At 34.2% G+C, this 18,441-nt stretch overlaps 1 protein-coding gene across 1 annotated transcript; it reads left to right on the forward strand.

Moving 5' to 3' along the window:
* Window positions 1-2,345: 2,345 nt before the first annotated feature.
* On the forward strand, window positions 2,346-15,676 carry LOC110025457 (the record flags this gene model as incomplete). The annotated part of the gene is given in 3 exon segments (XM_020725947.1): window positions 2,346-2,857; window positions 5,900-5,995; window positions 15,607-15,676. Coding segments are annotated over 3 exon segments (553 nt in total), but the record flags the coding sequence as incomplete, so codon positions are not given.
* Between the last annotated feature and the right edge of the window lie 2,765 nt (window positions 15,677-18,441).

Here is an 18,441-nt window from a genome sequence, read left to right on the forward strand (position 1 = left end):
GCTGTTTTTGTGTTTTCATATTCTTTTTTTAGCACTGGCTAGAAGATTTTAATGAAATAGGTTGATTACTCTCTTTGGTTATTCTTTTGCATACTTGTTTGTTTCTATATGTTATTGTCTTGCTGTTATTCTATTTGTTTCAGTTGATTTTATGGAATGTAATAGAGAATGAAGTAGTATGCCTGTAAGACTCTGAAACTAAAATTAAGTTGGCTATGAGCATTTTTTTTTCTGCTTTATTTGTTTCATAAAAAAAAGGAAAAACTCATATGGTGATGGTAACATTTACATGAGTATTTGCATAGATATTTTCTTTAAGTTTTTGAAATGTATTGACTAGTCAACCGTCTTATGGAAATTAAATATGAAAACTGAAGATATTTGTTTACTCCTATTTTGATTTAATGAGTTTATATTTTTATTATTTCATGCAAACTTTTAAAATACTTAAAGAAATTTTTAACTTCTAAGTTTTATTTTTTATTTTTTGCAGCGTTGAAGTGATTTTTGAGGATGAAAGCATCAAGATTTAAGAAGGAAGAGTAATTGATACTTGAAGTTGTGTAATTTTCATATTTGATATTTTTAATTGTAAATTGTAAATTTGTAATGTGTAATTTTTAATTTATGAGTTTTGCATACAAGTTTGCCAATAATAAATGTTTTGTAGTTTCGCCTAATTGCAAATTTGTAAATTGATGATCTCTTCAATGAAAATAATTTCCTTTTTTTGTGAACTTTACTTTGTTTATGATATAAATAAATAATTTATGTTCAAAGGAAGTTTTTGAGCTAGATCATTATGTTTTCGAGCTGACATGAGCTGACTTGATTCAGCTTTTGAGCCTAATCTATTCGACTCAAGAACAAAAAATAAAATTCGAGCTTACTCATTTCAAATTTGAGTCGACTCGTTTACAATTCAAGCAAACTCATAAATTGTTTAATTTCTATCTGGTTCGAATCGAAATTTAGTTGAATCGAGCCACAAGCCGATTTTATTCCATTTAAAATAATTTTGATCTAATTTGAAGCCACCATTGCTTTAGCACAAAATCGACTCGTTCACAACCCTAACTCCCACATTCAAATGCAGGTGTTGGTTTTTCCACAACGACAAGCACTTGTACTTACCCAAGGTTTTTGGACAATTTTGTTGATATTTTTATATTAAGTTGTTGTATCGCCCTTATTCTTCATCATATACTACTTTATAATGATTGAATTGAACTTTTTCAACACCACATTTTAATTGGGTCAAACTTATGAGAATAGTGAAAATGAGAGATATGTGAAATTAAAGTTTCAGAGATCCTTGGATGCCACTATCTTGTCATTGCCTTCAATTCTTGCACGCCTTAACAACTCAGAATTTCGTATGTTTTGGGGAAAACCTGAAAAGACAAAACTGTGAGAGGCCAGAAGAAAAGTGAAGTTTGCGGGGGATTTAAATTAATTGTAAGAGTCATTTCATATACAAAGCATAAGTTTTATGCGTTTTCACATCTAACACTAATAATTTAAGAAAATAAATATGTATTAAACAGTTATATATATATAAAACAAGTATTTAACTAATAATTAATCTAAAAAATAGTATTAATATAATAATATATTACTGTATAATTAAATAAATTACAGTTAATTAAAATTAATGTAAATAATATATAACATATGATACAAATCATTATCGAACTTAATATCGAGTGTTTACCAAATTACTTGTTGAAGAACAAATGGGTTTGTCAGTGAACATAAATAAATATGTTTGACTAGCTTTATATTTAGTTTATTTAAGCTTTGAGATTTTAAAAATTGTTTAAATTTATTTATTTACTAATTCATTGGAGGACAGTTTAGGACGAGACATACATCACGGTTATGTTAAAATTAATATCATATTTATTTTACTTGTAATTTTATTAGTTTTTTTTTTATTTTTCTTTAGCCATTTTGGTACTCATTGTTAAGTGAGTTGTGTAACTGAACTTTTATTTTGTTTTGAAATGAATTTCTACTTCTAAAACATCAAATATGTGACTTTTACAGTTGTATTTTAAACTGTTTTACTAAACATGAGCAGAATAATCATATTTTCAAAAACAGCTGCGTCACAGTTGTTTTCACACAACACAATAAACAAACAGTTAGTTTCCGCTTAGCAACTTATCTGCAATAGCTTTCTAGGGCGAAAAATTGAGAAGCTTCAGCTGCCCTAACAGACATTTAACTGAGCATAACTAGAGTTCTCTATACGGTGCATTGGTTCTTTTACAAGCCTTACAAGCCTAGGGGTAGGCATGCAAGTCTGTAAAAATACAAAAAGAAAAATTATACCCTTTGGCATTCCCTAAAGAATTGGTGGTACGTACGTAAATGCCGCTAATAATAAACTATACAAAAGCGCGGGAGCCCCAACTAGGGTTTCGCATCAGTCGGAACTCAGGGCCACAACCCCTCGCCTTCCGCCATGGCTAGCACTCCTGCGTCAGCCAGCTCCTACGGCGTCGTTACTGGCAGCGTCAGCCACACCTCAGCCGCAGCGGACACCATCGCATTGCCTGCCACTGCCACGTCAATGGGTTCTAAGCGGTTAGACGATTCTCTATGGTGGGAATCCTTCGTCGTTCTCCTAGAAGAGCTTGAAAGTGCTCTTTCTTTCTCTGAACTTGATGATAATCTGGCAAATAAGCTAAAGAGAAATCACGCCTGGTTCTTGGACTCTGTTTCACGATTCAAGGCCCCAAATGAGGCATCTAGGCGTGCCTTGGATTCGAACGAGTTACTCCTCGGAGTACACAGCCTTGTCATAAAACCGAAGTTGAGGGAAGCCGCGCTTCGGGCTAGCAAATTACTGGTATTTGTGATTTAACTGCTAAAAAGTCGTTTGAATATTAAATAGTGAATCAATGCAAGTTGTCGGAATTGATCACAGTTCTTTAACATCAAAGCCATTGCTTGATGCTAAATCTTTCAAAATCTGTTCCCCGTCTTTATTTTTGCTTAATTCCCAAGTAGAGTGGACTTGAATGGTATTTGCATGTCGAAAACCCGGTTTGCTTGACTGGCATGCCCCCGTTAAGGTGCCAGTCTTTCCAATAAAGCAGAAAAAAGATGTATTTGCCCCCAATAAACATCATTATTGTTAACATTTTTTTTGGAGTCAACGGTGGGAGTTCTTGTATTCAGGAGGAGAATCTGGTGGCGCTGCATTTTCTAGAACTCCAGGAATCCATGGATAAACATGCCACTGCACTCTCCCGTCTCCTTTTACACATTTTACTTATGTTATTCTCAAACAATATAGTGCATTTTATTTATCCATCTTAAGTTGTGCATCTCTTACATTTTTTGGAATACATCAATGCTAGTAACTATTGCAAATGACTTGTCAGGGTAAAGAAAAGAAACACCAGTCATGTTTTCTTAGGAGGATCCAACCAATATCTTATATTTTTCCTCTCCATTTCTATTTCACGAAAATGCATACATAAGTACACCCAGCATCAAGGTTGTGAAAAACATACCGAACATTGAACTGGTAAATGAAGAGATTCAAGGTTCAAAGGGTGAATCGGGGTTGAACCGGGTTCAACCAGATGACATAATAAAATAGAAGTTTATTTAAATATGCCATAAATGATGTTTAAAAAAATTAATTATTAAATATAAAATAAACTTCTCAATATTTAAGTAACAAACACCACAATAATTTTGATGATAAATTATTTCAAAATTTAATAATTGATTTTTAAAAAATCGAAATATGAAATATAAGTATCACTTCATTATAACTTTAAAAAAATTATAATGAATAAAAATTAAATGTTGAAAGAGCTTAAAATGAGTAAAATTTAGTGCAATTTTCTTTCTATAATTTAATTTCCTCGAGATTCCTATTGACCTCATCTACCATGCCAGCATGATATCCCATGATATATTTGACTGCTCTTCCCAATGCTTTTGGCTCAATTGGAAACTCCCCACGTAGAGCCTCATATGAATTGCTTTCACCCATTTGCTTTTCCACTCTTTGCTCACCGTGCCACTATATTCTTCCACAAAACGACGAGTGACAGAAATGGGAATGAGCGGTTCTCTTAAATCGTGAACGGTTTTTTCGGTTGGACCAACGATTCGAGCTGCTCAACGCCGATTCACTGCTAATCCAGTTATTGCTCCCATCCGCAACAGAGCCACTCTTGTATCCAGGTTGGATCGGTTCGGTCTGGTTTTCAAAACCCTGTTTAGCATTGCTAGTTTTTAGGGACTTATGTGAAGACTAGATATTGACTTAAGGGTTTTAATTATAACTTTAATTGACATATGGGGACCATGCTAATTTTTCTAAAGAGGGCTAATGGGTATATCTTTTGCTGAACGAAGCATGTGTAATGAATTTTTTCTTTTTCAAAAATTTCTTTTGTATGTTTAAACCTATAAATTATCTTCAATATAGGCCCCACAAGAACCATAAAAGAGAAGCATAAAACTAAGTTAAGTGTTGCTGAGATGAGAATGCTTAGGTGAATGAGAGACTTTACACAAAGACAAAATGAAAAACAAATATATCCGTGAAAGGGTTGGCGTGGCTCTAGTGGCAGACAATATTAGTGAGAGCTTTAGATGATTTGGTCACTTTAAACATCGACCATCTGATGATCCAATCATGAGAGTAAATGTTTTAGATTCAACGTATGTTGAGAAAGATAAATGTAGACATCAAAAGAGTTGGGCATGCTGAATAAAAAATGATCTTAATTTTCTTGAACTAAATGAAAATATGACACTTACACAATGGAGAAAAATGATTCATGTAGTCGGCCCCACTTAGTGTGATAAAGGCTTGTTAGTGTCATTGTCGTATAGGGGCACAAGAAATAATAAAGTATGCTTCCTTTAGATTAACATTATTTCTGATTCTTTTATCTTACACAACTAAATGAATAAGTATTAATTGGATCGTCATTTTAGAAGATAAAGCTTGTATTTAATCTCTATAAGTTGTGAGATCTAATCTACACGTAGTTGTTAAGTTACCTTTTGTCAATATTGAAATGTATAATTTTCTACTTTTCTATGACTCACTGATTAACTTAATTTGAAGCCACACTTTCTGATCTTTATTTTCTGATATGAACGTTCAATAAGAAAAAATTATTTGAGAATTTTAGTGCATTAATAAGACCTTCTTATTATATTATTTTTACTATATCAAATACTTTTATGGAGTCAATTAATTTTACTTAGGTAAATTATTTTGTCATATCGGTTTTAAGATTCTAATATGGAAATTCAATAATTCTTTTACAAATTTTCTTTGGATTATTTCTATTTTAGTTCTATTTGATTAAAATTTGCATTTATGAAAATGGCCGTTGAAATGATTTTGAGCTCTAACATTATTTCTATTCATCTCCATTTGTTTCAAGGTTAACAAGATTTGTGCTTTAATAATTGATAAAATATAGGAAAATTTACATACATGGCACAAAATTCTTATATTTACATATTTCACACCTAAACTTTCATATTTACACATATAGCACTGAAATCTTCAATATGACATAAAAGTTAGCACTATTACCATTTCTTAAAAGTGAAAACCATCTGCTCGTGAAAATAGGTTTAAAGCACCAAAGTGCCATGCATGTAAATATAAAATTTTAGGTGTGAGATTTTAGGTGTGAGATATGTAAATGTAAATACATAAGAATTGTGTGGTACGTATATAAATTTTTCATAATAATAATGTACTGTTCACCAACTAGGCAACTGTTTAACACAAACCTATAGAATCGCAATGACTTGCTGTCTTCTTTTTTCATTGGATATGTTTCAACATTTTTATTAACATTCTTAAATTAACTTTTGAGATTATATTATGTGGTATTTGTAGTGCTTGGATGAGGTGCAGACGTACATTTTGGCTAGCAGATTTGTTGGGCATGATAAGTCTATTGATTATGTTGAAGCGCAAGATTTTTTGCAGTGGGTAATGCTACTATATTTCTCTTCATAATCTTGAATATATTGATACTCTTTCTTATTTATTGTCTTTACTTGTTCATTGTGTTTTAGTAAGTGCAATATATATGATTGTCACCCATCGCTGCATAATGTATTATATTTAAAGATCCAAGTTTTTTTCATTGTATTTTTAGCAAACGACTTGCTATCACCAGCTGTTATTAGTTGTAGTCATATAAATTTACCCCAGAAAACACTTGGTAAATTTGGATGTTGTATAATACACATGCATACAAATTGTTCAAAATAACTTTCCTTTTTTATATCTTACTAAAATGTATTAAAGAGTACACATTTTAAACTATGACAACAAAATTTCTGTTTCATGTATCTTGTTCTTGCATTTTACAAAATAACACTTGTTATTGGAGTAATGCAGCACAATACACACATAAAAGTAAATCTTGATTATTTTTAAAATATTATAGTATTTTATGTTATTTAAGTTTTTGCCTGGATGATACTTAAAAGATTCCCCTCATTTATTCTTTTTTCTCTCTCTCTTTTCTTTTTTTTGATGATTTTCCTCATTTTCCTCTCTGATATCCATGGGGTTCCTTTTACATCAATAAATTTGTTCATCTTTTTTTTTTCAAACAGATTTTTAATCTTTGTTAACCCCTTTTTGTTGGTTGATCGGAAAACTTGGAAATTTTACAATGACGTCAGGGCCCTAGGTGTGATGGTGATTAAAAAATTTGCTTGATAGATTGATGGAAAAGTTTCATGATGGTTTGTGGCCTTACTATTTGGATCAAGCATGCATGAGTATCACTGCTTACAAATAAAGAGATGAACTATTTCTCGTCATAGGGAATATTTTGAGACTGTCTTGCAATAAGTTAGAGCATAAAAAGCATGGTGACTAAATGAAGGAAAATTTGAAATTTTTTGAAAATTTATTACAATTTAAGGTCACATTGCTAATTGAGGTTACAAATGTGCAACTCGCTTTAAATCCATTTTTGGATTCCAATTGGTTGGTCCTTAGGTGGTCGGAGGTGTTTGTGGTTTAGGCTATTTTCACTTCCTTTCATCCGACATTGGTGATTGCCTACAAGAGGAGGAAGATTTTTTGTTTAGCTTGCCAACCAATTGTATTTTATGAAGATTGATTGAGCCAATATGAACAAAATTTGACAACATTTATGCCATATTAAGTTAAAGTGGACTCAAATTCTCTCTATCAATTCAATCTATCAAACTAAATTGAATCTAACTCAATGAACTAAAATATGCTATGTTATATATTCTATAGTTCTGCGCTCTTTCTTTTTTGCTTTGTGGATCCATTTTTTGCAATCCCAAGTAAGTTTAGGTTTAAGTTTCATGTGTTCTTTCTTGATGTTTTTACAATATGATTTCTTGAAAATTCAACATCTTTAAGTCTTTGATTTGGTATTTTTCTTTGCTTCATGTTATTTTCTTATATAAGACAATCAATAGGACACAATGGAGAAAAAAGATTCATGTAGCCAGACGCCAATTAGTGGGATATAGAGTTGTTGCTGTTGTTCATTTGATCTCCCGATGAATGTCTACAATCCTGCTATGCCTTCTGTGTCATGTAGGTAGTTGTCTAATTGTTAGATACTCATAGAGGAATGGAAAGCAAAGAAGGTTAGGTAAGGCAAGCTAAATAATCCTCTCCCTTTGGATTATTTTTTTTGGCAAGGATGCATTATATTAAATAGCGTTTTGCAACGAGATGTTTTCTTGATGCCTTTTCATCCATCTTTTTTGTAGCCTTCTTGTTGTGTTTTATTGCTTGCAACTTTCCATGTTACTTCATGCATGTTCACAAGTCCAAAATTACTTAATGCAATTAAACTTGTTAAGAGGTTAATCTAATATATCAATTTATAGTTTCATTAATCATATTTTTGTTGGAGAGTCACACCCCAACTGACCCCTCTTTTTAGGGGTCGGCTGGGTGCCACAGAGGCTGACGATTGGGTCAGATCAACTCTCACCAACACTCGTCCTAACTTTATAATCAGAACAGAGTTGGTGATGAATTAGTTTAACTGGATCACCGCACATACATGATACATTGCATTTTAATTACATATTCGAAAGCATGAAATTTAAATCATCCAAAACATGAAAACTTTATAGAGCTGCTAAATCCAAAATAATAAAAATACTTACCCAAAATTTATATACAAAGCTCCCAAAATTAACGTGCAAAAGCTGTACAATGACACACCTGGCTACTCGCCCCGGTGCTTGTTGCCTTTACTTTGAAGGCAACAACAAAGAATGAACAACAATAAGTTCAGAGAATTATTAGGGCTAATATAAGATTTTACACATGAAAAAGAATTAATATGCATGCTCTTAGAAAACTATACATGTCTGCATAAAGCATACATGCTTGCATGAGAAAGTAGGTACAAAATTCAAGACTACAGTGTAATGTGTAGTTCGTAAGCATGAAATCATAACCATAATCAAAAGCATGTTCATTCATTTGATAGATATCATATCTTAATAATGTCACTTGTTTAATGTATAAAGTTTAACTATTTTCATGTTTTTTCATAATGCCCTAAAGATCATATAAACAAGTTTTTTCATAATGCCCTAAAGATCATATAAACAATAGATAAAGGTTGAACTTCCCTCAACATATCAATATTTACAACCCCTCTGATACTTACAATTTCTTAACGTTCTGTCACGTCTAATACCAACGGTTTCTAGAGTTTCTTCCTCATATAAATATCAGGTGTCGGGAATACATCCCTGTATGTAATAGTCTACCCATTCATTACTCATGTCATTTCTTATAGCATAATACCTGTAACATACATTCATTGATATTTCATATATATTTATGAATCATAAATGAATACCTGCATTATATCAAAGTATAACATAACATTTATGAATCATCATAGTATACATAGCATTATATTTGTAGTAAAATATGTCTACTATCATTCTTACATTTTAAGTAGGTAATCATCTACAATATGCATGAAGTCTAAATACTTTAATGACTAACAAGAAATCATTTGCAAACCTATATAAGATTATTTTTCTTAAATTAATACTATTATTTCATCTAACTAGATGGAGCAGTCATACGACGAGTGTCCACACGCTCCTCTCAAGCTCACTGCCTCGTATAAACAACCCAGGGAACGTAGAAATTATAATAATTCATGGAATTCATGTTCATAACATGATTTAACCCAAAACATACATAACTCATTCCCCATAACATGCCTCAAAGGGGCTTTTCGACATAAATATGCTTTCAAAAACCAACTAATTTTCTTCCCATTACCTCCAACTTTACTTGCCCATATCTAATTCGTGCTAAAATCCCTTTTGGAAGCTTGTAAAACGATTACCACACTTCCGACACACAATCAACGCCTTTGACAGCTTTCAGAAACTAGAAAAACACGAAAAACGAGGCAAACTTCAATAAGAAATTGTGAGGAAGGAAATGCAAGCTTTGAATGGTGAGAGAGAGAGATTCATACGTTTGGATTTCACCACGGAGCCCTAAGTCCCGAGTTGCAACCACCATGTGTCTGTTCAGTTCGCTGCCTGTTTGTCCCGTTCACTTTAGCAAGGGGTTCGCAGGGCTCACAGGGCTCACAGGGCTCGCCTACTTTTTCCGAGCATGAAAGGAACAGGGAGAGGGGGAGTTCGAGAGAAAGAAAATAGGGAGAGGGGAAGAATGCGCAAATTCTTGCCCTATTCGTTTGATTGATTGAAATAAAAAGCCTAAGAGATGTCGGCTGGCTACAATAACAAAGGGTTAAGGAAATACTTACGATTTAAATAAAGTTTAATTAATTTAATTAAACTTATAACTTTATTATTTTATATTTTTCAAACCATTCATTATTCACGTATGGTGTTTTATGTTGAATTAATCGATTTAATGCGTAGAATTTAATAAGATTATTTCGATCAAATGCGGGAGACGAAAAATTTTGGGTACTTTTTCAATTGTGCCGAGCTTTACCTGATTTCTGGAATTTGGGCGTTACAGAGAGCCTCCTGAATCGCTGTTAGTGTAAAAGCAACTATCGTGATATTGTTCAGTTTGGCCCAGCAGTCTCACAATTTGCCCCATTGTTGTAACTTCTTAGGTTATCACTCTTTCTAGGAGTGCTTCTGTATGTGCACACTTAATTCTAGAGTTTTTGTTGAAAATCCAATAATTATACCAAAACATGTCTCGATGTTTGAGAATTTAGCTTCATTTTGCTTGCACAATCTTTGCTTTAGTATGCGTCATTGTCAGTTCTTATCCCATAATGTTTCACTATGTAGATATTCTTATCTTCGGGACCATCTGTAACAACGCAAACTCTCACCTTTTGAGATATTGTCTGCCTTGGCTTATTGTCATCACGACTTTGTCCCAATTGTGTAACTTCATAGGAAATCTCACATCCTAGTACCATTCTCACCGAAATATGTTTAGCTATGAAGTCTTGATGCGATCCCATATATTGATGCTGGTATGGTCACACATAAAAGACAAAATGTATTTAGTATCAAATGATTAAGAAAGAGAATGATAATGTGTTTCAATTTCTTAACATCAAATGATTAAGAAAGAAAATGCTTAGTATTATAGTATGTTTTGCTATCCGCAGATCTTTTCCTCTTTCATAAGATTTTGGGCAAGGATCATGTGTTTAAATTTCTGGCTAGCCTGAACAAGGATCTCGATGAAGTCTGCGGCTATATACTTGGCTGCGACTCTCTTTTTTTAACCTGGGAAGCATTCACCGAGATTCGCCGCAAAGAAAGCTGAAAACTTGTCATGCTCGAAAACTTAACTACTTTAGGCGAGCTGTCAGCCTTGGTCTCCAAGAGTACTCTATACTCTGCTACGTGATTTTGAGCTAATGACCCCACATGTGATTTTTGCCACAAACCCTATTATAACCCATGAAAAGCATTGGAAGCTCCACGGGAAACCAACAAATAAGTTTTTAGCCAAATCTTAAGCCGCTATAGGTCTCGTTAACGACCCCTGAATCCACAACTACTCAGCTGACACCTACTCTGCCCATTTCGGACTCGTCGAAATCTATTAAGAATTAGGCGAAACATTTGATTGAGCTGCTTGGTTATTTTTAGTTTTCCTCCGTTGACCTCTTATGTCCGTCAAGGCAATGTATTTATGGCTCTCGCTGATTTTGTTTTTTTGGTTTCGTGGACACACGACTGAGAGTTCTTTTTTTTCTCTCGATGTATTCTCTTTGCTTTGTGCGAGATACAATTAAAATTGCTGATGGCTCCTTTAATTCCATTACGGGTAAATGGTCAATTTTACGAGCAGCTATGTTGAATTTGGAATCTGTGTTACACGTTCCTTTGCTTAAGTGTAACTTCTTGTTGGTCAGCTAGGTAATATGTGATTTTGACAGCATATCTCATTTTTTCCCCTGATTTTGGTGTCTTTCAGGATTGTCGTTAGGGAGAATGATTGAAATTGCTAAGTGGGTGGTCGGACAATTTTTTCCAAGAAAATAATATTGATGACGCTAACACTCAATCTCGTAGTTGATGACGCTAGCACTCATGTCCAATTATGCTTTTATATTATTGTTTTGGCTATCTCAACTTTCATTATTTAAAACAATTAGACTCTTTGATGTTTATTGATAAAAATTTATCTTCTTTAAATGTGAAATTTGTAAATTAACTAAGCATCAATGTGTGTCATATCCTTCTCATTCGCACACCCATTCATAGTTTTTTTCACTTATTCATTGTAACTTTTGAGGATCCTCTTAAACTTCGAGCTATACCAATAAACAATGGTTATTTATTCTCATTGATGGTCACACTCGAAAGTCTTGGGTGTATATGTTAATAGTAAATTTGAAGTTGTTGTCAGATTTAAAAATTTTCACTCTTTCATTCTAACTCAATTCAAATGCACTTTTCAAGTCCTTCAGAACTTTAACTCTATATTGTCATAATTCTTGGTTGGTAAGAGCATCCTTTATGATAGACCTTGTACGAATTTCCCCCAACAAAACAATGTAGCTGAGCGAAAAAGTAGACACCTTGAAGTTGCTGATTTCATTATGTTTCAAACTAATGTTTCTAAGCATTTTTGGAATGACTATGTCCTTACCCCTACCAACCTCATCAATAGAGTTCCCGCAAAAATCCACAACTTTCGGACCTCATTATCCATCTTGATGTCATGTTTTTTTGCCAAGACTGGTTCTTCTCTTTAGAGCCCAAAATATTTTATCGCAAAACCTTTGTTCGAAACATAGTCCCGACACGTAGTAAATTTAATCCCCACTCAATTATTATCTTCCTTGGCTATTTCACCACTAAAAAAAGTTGTGTTTTGATTCTACTGCCAATAAAATCTATGTTAACGATGATGTCGTTTTTCTTTTCTTTTTTGAAATGTATCTTTCCCAAACACCGCCTCAAGTGAGGGGGAGCTTCATTTTTGGACACTGTTCCTGTTTCCACTCTAAACTATGGTGGTCATCTTTCCTATTCCTACAACCACTGTTCCTGACGCATCTTCGACCCTGCTAGATTCACCACCAACTGGGCCAACACCACTACACCCTCTTCGTGTCTATACTTGTTCAAATATCTATTGAGACCAGTCCAAATGCTCCTACCATCGAGCCCGCGCCTCGCTCAATTCTGGGAGTCCGCTCCTCCCGACGTCCCTGGTACGATGCTTACAAGCGTCACTTCTGATCCAGGTGAAGCTTTGAATCTCTTTATTCAGTTACACAAACAAGTACAATCATGCACACTGCACCCTCTTTATCCCATGGAGAAATATGTCTTGTTCGACCTATCTTTGTCCTACAAAGCATTTGCCACATCTTTGATGTATCATTATTTCTCATCCACTATTGAGGCGGCGTTAGCTGACCCATACTAAAAGGTTGCAGTCATGGGCGAGATGAATGCCCTTCGTCGTAACCATACTTAGGACGTGTTTGATCTCTCTCTTGGAAAGAAAGCTATGAGTTGTAGTTGGATTTTCAACATGAAATTTAACTCCGATGACTCATGAATGCAAAAAGACACGGTTGGTTGCCAATGGATATTCACAAATTTATGAGGTTGATTATGAAGAGATGTTTGCTTCGGTTGTTAAATTAAATGCATTTTGGGTCCTGTTATCCCTAGCCGTGAATCTGAATGCTTTTTTGAACGACGTTTTCGCTGGCAAGGTTTATATATCTCTCCCTTCGGGATTTGACTTGACTTGTTCTCGTGGATAAGTGTGTCGATTGTGGATGTCTTTTTATGGATTGAAACAATCCCGACGGGTGTTGTTTGGCAAGTGCCGCAAGTTGTATTGGGCCATGGTTTCTTTCTGTCCCAATCTGATTATATGTTGTTTCTTTGCCATATGTCTGGTGACCGTATTGCCATCCTCATGTTTTACCGACGACGTCATGCTCATGGGTGACGATCTGCCAATTTTGGAGACTCTCAAGGAAATCATTGCCGCATCTTTTGAGATTAATGACTTGGGTTACCTTCGACATTTCTTAGGCATAGAAGTAGCTTGATCCTCTCGGGGCATTTGCCTTTTCCAATGCAAGTTTGTAATGAATTTATTGGCAAGGCTAATATACTTCTTTGTAAATCGGTAGTTGTCCCAATGGACCCCAATGAGAAATTATTTGAAGTTTTTAATGCCATTTTGATGAACAAAATATGCTTCCAATGCCTCGTGGGCAAGCTCATTTATCTTTGGCCATATGCGCCCAGACATTTGTCGCGCCGTTAGTGTCGTAAGTCAGTTTATGCATGACCTCTACGAGCACCATCTTATCGCTATCTATCAGATCCTCCACTACCTAAAATGGACATCGGACTCAGGTTTGTTCAATTGTCATACCTCTCGCTTTGTTGTGGTTTATACGGATGCTGATTGGATCGGGTTCGTTCACGACGATCTTTCTTGGGTTATTTTTCGTTCGTTTGGGGAACCTTGTCAATTGGAAAGTAAAAAATAGTTCGTTGTTGCTTGTAGTAGTGCTGAAGCCGAGTTTAGCTCAGTCTTTGTGTGTGTGTGAAGTCCTTTGGTTGCACATCATGTTGCTTGTTACATATGCCGACCACCATTCATCTGATGTTTTTTGTGATAATAAGGCTGCCATTAGCATTGCTCATACTGCGATCTAACTTGATCGTACCAAACATGTGGCTATTGATCATCACTTTATTAAGAAGAATCTCGATTCTGTGTATATTTATGTTCGGTTTATCCCATTTGCCGGTCCACCGACCGATATTATCACAAAAAATCTTTATCCCCCGTTGTTTGATGATTCCAAGTCCAAGTTGAACATGATTCATCTATGCTTCGACTTTGTGGGGAGTGATATATGTTTTATTCAAATTTTATTTATTTAATGTTATTTCCATATTGTTATAGGAGTTTATTTTTTTAACTTATTTGTTTTGATTTTTGTCATCTTGGAGATATGAGTGTTATTTTTTTCCTAAGTTTAGGAGATATGGTGTTACTACCTTAATAAGTTTAGGATTCGAGCAAGCTGTATTTAAGCCAACATTTCATATCTATTAAAGTATTCGACTCAATTCTTCAAACTTGTGTGTGTTTGTGTGTGCATGTATAAATTGTCCTCTTTTGTAGTTCATATTGCATGCCTCAATATCTTATTGTTTATATTTTAATAAATACCGGTTGTTTTATGGATTTGATTCGTCAAAATCACCTCTTGGTATTTCCTTATAGTAAGTTATACTAGGTCATTTGGTGGAGTATCACCATACGAGCAATTTATTTAACAATAAATTTTCAGGTGTTGATTTTTCAATTTATTTCAGTTTCGGTAATTTTATTTTTTGTAGTTCTCTGTTTTTATTTCTTGTTAGATATTGATCTATTCTGTTATTAGATTACCGTTGTAATTTTTATTGATTTAATGAAAAAAATATTTTTTCTTGTTTATTTTTATTATTCTTGTTGCCTATATACAAATTTCTCTAATTATGCATAGAAAACAAATTTATATACATTCTGGGGTGTAACGTCTCCTGGACTCAGGTTGTGAAAAACAGGGTTTCTCTGGATTTCCCTTATGTGTACGGAGAACTAAGTAGTTGGCTTGGAGCTTTATCAACCTTGAGAGCTTATTAGTTCTGCCCTAATAGCCATTCTCTCATGTTTAACTTTTATTTGGAATTTTCTTTCGAATTTCTGACAGAGGACTATCCATGTGATTTGAAGCATTTCCTTATTTATTTTCTTCTTTGCGTCAGATAACATTGTTTTGTTGGGGGTAATGTGTACCATTGCTTCTTTTAAAATTTTTTATCTGGCATCAGTTTTCCCTGAGCTTTTTACATTTTTTATCGTCTTTGCTTTTCATCTTGCATCAATTTTACTTTTCTGAGTAATTTTCTGCCATTTTGTCGGCCTGTTATCATCCCTTGCATTTTCAGATTCCTAGAACAGTTTTATGTCGATGTATTCCTGCATGGCAACTTATATCATAAAACTGATAGCAGTGTATTTGTTTGAGATTTGATAGGCCTAACATTGATTTCATTTCTGATTTGAAGGTACTGCGTCAGTATTTTTTTGAGCGACAATGTTTGTTGAAGTGCATTAGGCTTATATTTGTGAATTCTTGTAAGATACTCATTCTATTTTTTCATTTGTTCTTTTTAATTATGAAGATCTTATTAACTGTCAAATAGTCAAGCAATCTAGAAACTAAAATGCTGTTTTTGTTTCTCTGTTTATTTTGGAACTGCAGATCTGTTTTATTTCCTTTATTGCTTGTATCTATTTACGCTTTAGTAGTAGTGCTTGCTAATAATACCCAGACAATGGTGAAGAATACTAGTTGATAGAACTAGATAAACATGACACTAGAGAAGAATGGTGGAAGATCTATATAACCATACCCAAATTGGGGATGTGGGTAATGATGATGATGAGATAGAATTATGCAGTTTAGTTCCTCCTAATAGTTTATTAATTTGTCATGTTGGAATTTAACCCGTGGTTTCTTGCACCATCTCAAGTTTTTGGGTATTTATGTACAAATTCAAATTATCTTGTAAAAGTTGGACATCATTGGAATTGAAGAGAAGACTTGGGACAAATTTTAATATAAGTGATGTTGCAGTAATTAGAAGGTGATTGTGCTTTTTTTTTTTGAAAAATAAAATGGCTTACGATGGTTTTTTTTTTTTGAAATGCGAGACCAGCCACTCTGTTACATTTGAAGTGGTAATACATATAATTGAACATATTTTGACTAAAGTTTCATTTTAGTTTGCATCATCTGATGTTAATTCAGGTTTAGATTTTGTTTGAAACTAAAGGTACTTTTTTGAAATGCGAGACCAGCCACTTTGTTACATTTGAAGTGGTAATACTTATAATTGAACATATTTTGACTAAAATTTCATTTTAGTTTGCATCATCTGATGTAATTCAGGTTTAGATTTTGTTTGAAACTAAAGGTAGCTTGTGGCCTTGCTTGATTTCAAATATTTGATTGTGTTAAAAATAAACTCTTGTTTGTATTTGTAAAAAATGTAATTTAAGCAAGAAGGTGATAACGTAGTTAATGTGGGTAAATTTATGATTATCTGCCTTAGCAAAGTACTGATGTTTAATAAAACATTAATTGATATTTTGCATGATCATGTAAAATTTTAGTTATTTGTGTATTTTACATAACTTTAGAAGTCTTAGTAGCTTGATCCTGTAAGCATGGTTTCTTGCCATCCCATATCACCCACTGATACGCTTGCAACCTTATTTAGCTTGCTTACTTAATTGAGATCATAATACTCTTTTTTATGAAATGGTATTTGCGGAAATTTAGGAAAATATTTTATTTATTGCTCATCTTATGGATTACCCTTTAATACATATGTATAATTGTCGAGGTGTGTCTGAAATGGAAATAAGGTTGGGAGAATTAATTTGTAATCCCTTAAATTAAGGGAATTATAATTAATTTGTAATCACTTAAATAGAGGGAATTTGAATTAATTTGTAATCTCTCAAATTGAAGGAATTAGTTAAATAGTTTCCAGATTTAGGAACGAGTCAGTTTCCTATTTTTTTCTCCATGTAATCTCCTATATAATACCATGTATTATCAATTCAAAAATAGAAGGAAATACAAAATTATTTTTTCTCCTTTTTGATTTACCAAATGGTTTCAGATACAGGTTCGAAACCCCAGAGGATTCCACCCTGTAGCCGCTGATTCCGACCGCTGTTACCTGTATCCCCTTGACGCTGATTCCTTTGCCGCTCCCACTGATTCTTTTGCCGCCGATTTTCTGCTGCTGGCGTCTCCCTACAGGAATTTTAATCAGATTTCTGTCTCTATCCACAGGAATTTCAATTGGATTCCTGTTTCTATGTCGTGAGGCCTCCCTACCCAGCTGGTTTTTTTTATGCAACCGACTATTCTTCAGCCTCTGTATCTTGGAATTTTCTGGGATAGCCTTCATTGCCGTTTTTCTCTTCTCTGGGCTTCCTTCTCTGCATATTCTAGCCTTAATTGCTGCGAATTTCTCTTCCCCACCATGTCAATGTCCGAAACAACTATATCCAGATTTTCCAACCCTTCCGAAGAATCCAATGCAGTTCAGAAAATTGGAGAGTTGCAAAATATTCGGGCATCCAACAGGTTCAATGGGAAGAACTATCTCAAATGGTCCCAAATTGTCCGCACATATCTAAAGGGCAAAGGGAGGCTTAATCACCTACTTGGAACCAAACCAGAAAAAAAAGGATCCAGCCTCTACCGCATGGGATGAGGAGGATTCCAAGATTATGTCCTGGCTATGGGATTCCATGGACCCAACGATTAGTGACACTTGCATGTTCTTGAATACCGCAAAGAAAATCTGGGACTATATCAATCAAACATACTCGAAGGCCCGTGATGCTGCCCTTGTGTATGAAATCAAGGAAAAAATTGGTGCTACTAAACAAAGAGACAAATCTGTCACAGACTATGCAACTCTGTTGCAAAATCTTTGGCAGAAACTGGATCACTATCGAGTAATTGAGATGAAATGCCCTGATGATACTGCCACTTTGAAGAAGTTCATTGAGAAGGATCGGATATATGATTTTTTGGCAGGATTGAATTTTGAATTTGATCAAGTTAGGATCCAAATTCTCGGCAAGGAGGATACACCGTCTTTAGAAGAGACAATCTCATTAATCCGAGCAGAAGAAAGTCGAAGGGGTGTCATGCTAGAACCACATACTAAGGATGGGTCAGCCTTAGCAACAAAAACAAATCAGGAGAAGTCGAAGAATGATCTGCCTAAACACTCGGGTAGAGATAACCAAGGGAAGGAGAACAAAGACAATTTGTGGTGTACTTATTGCAAGAAACCAAGGCATACAAGGGA

Source organism: Phalaenopsis equestris, unplaced genomic scaffold, assembly GCF_001263595.1.
Source record: "Phalaenopsis equestris unplaced genomic scaffold, ASM126359v1 Scaffold000299, whole genome shotgun sequence".
Lineage (NCBI taxonomy): Eukaryota > Viridiplantae > Streptophyta > Magnoliopsida > Asparagales > Orchidaceae > Phalaenopsis > Phalaenopsis equestris.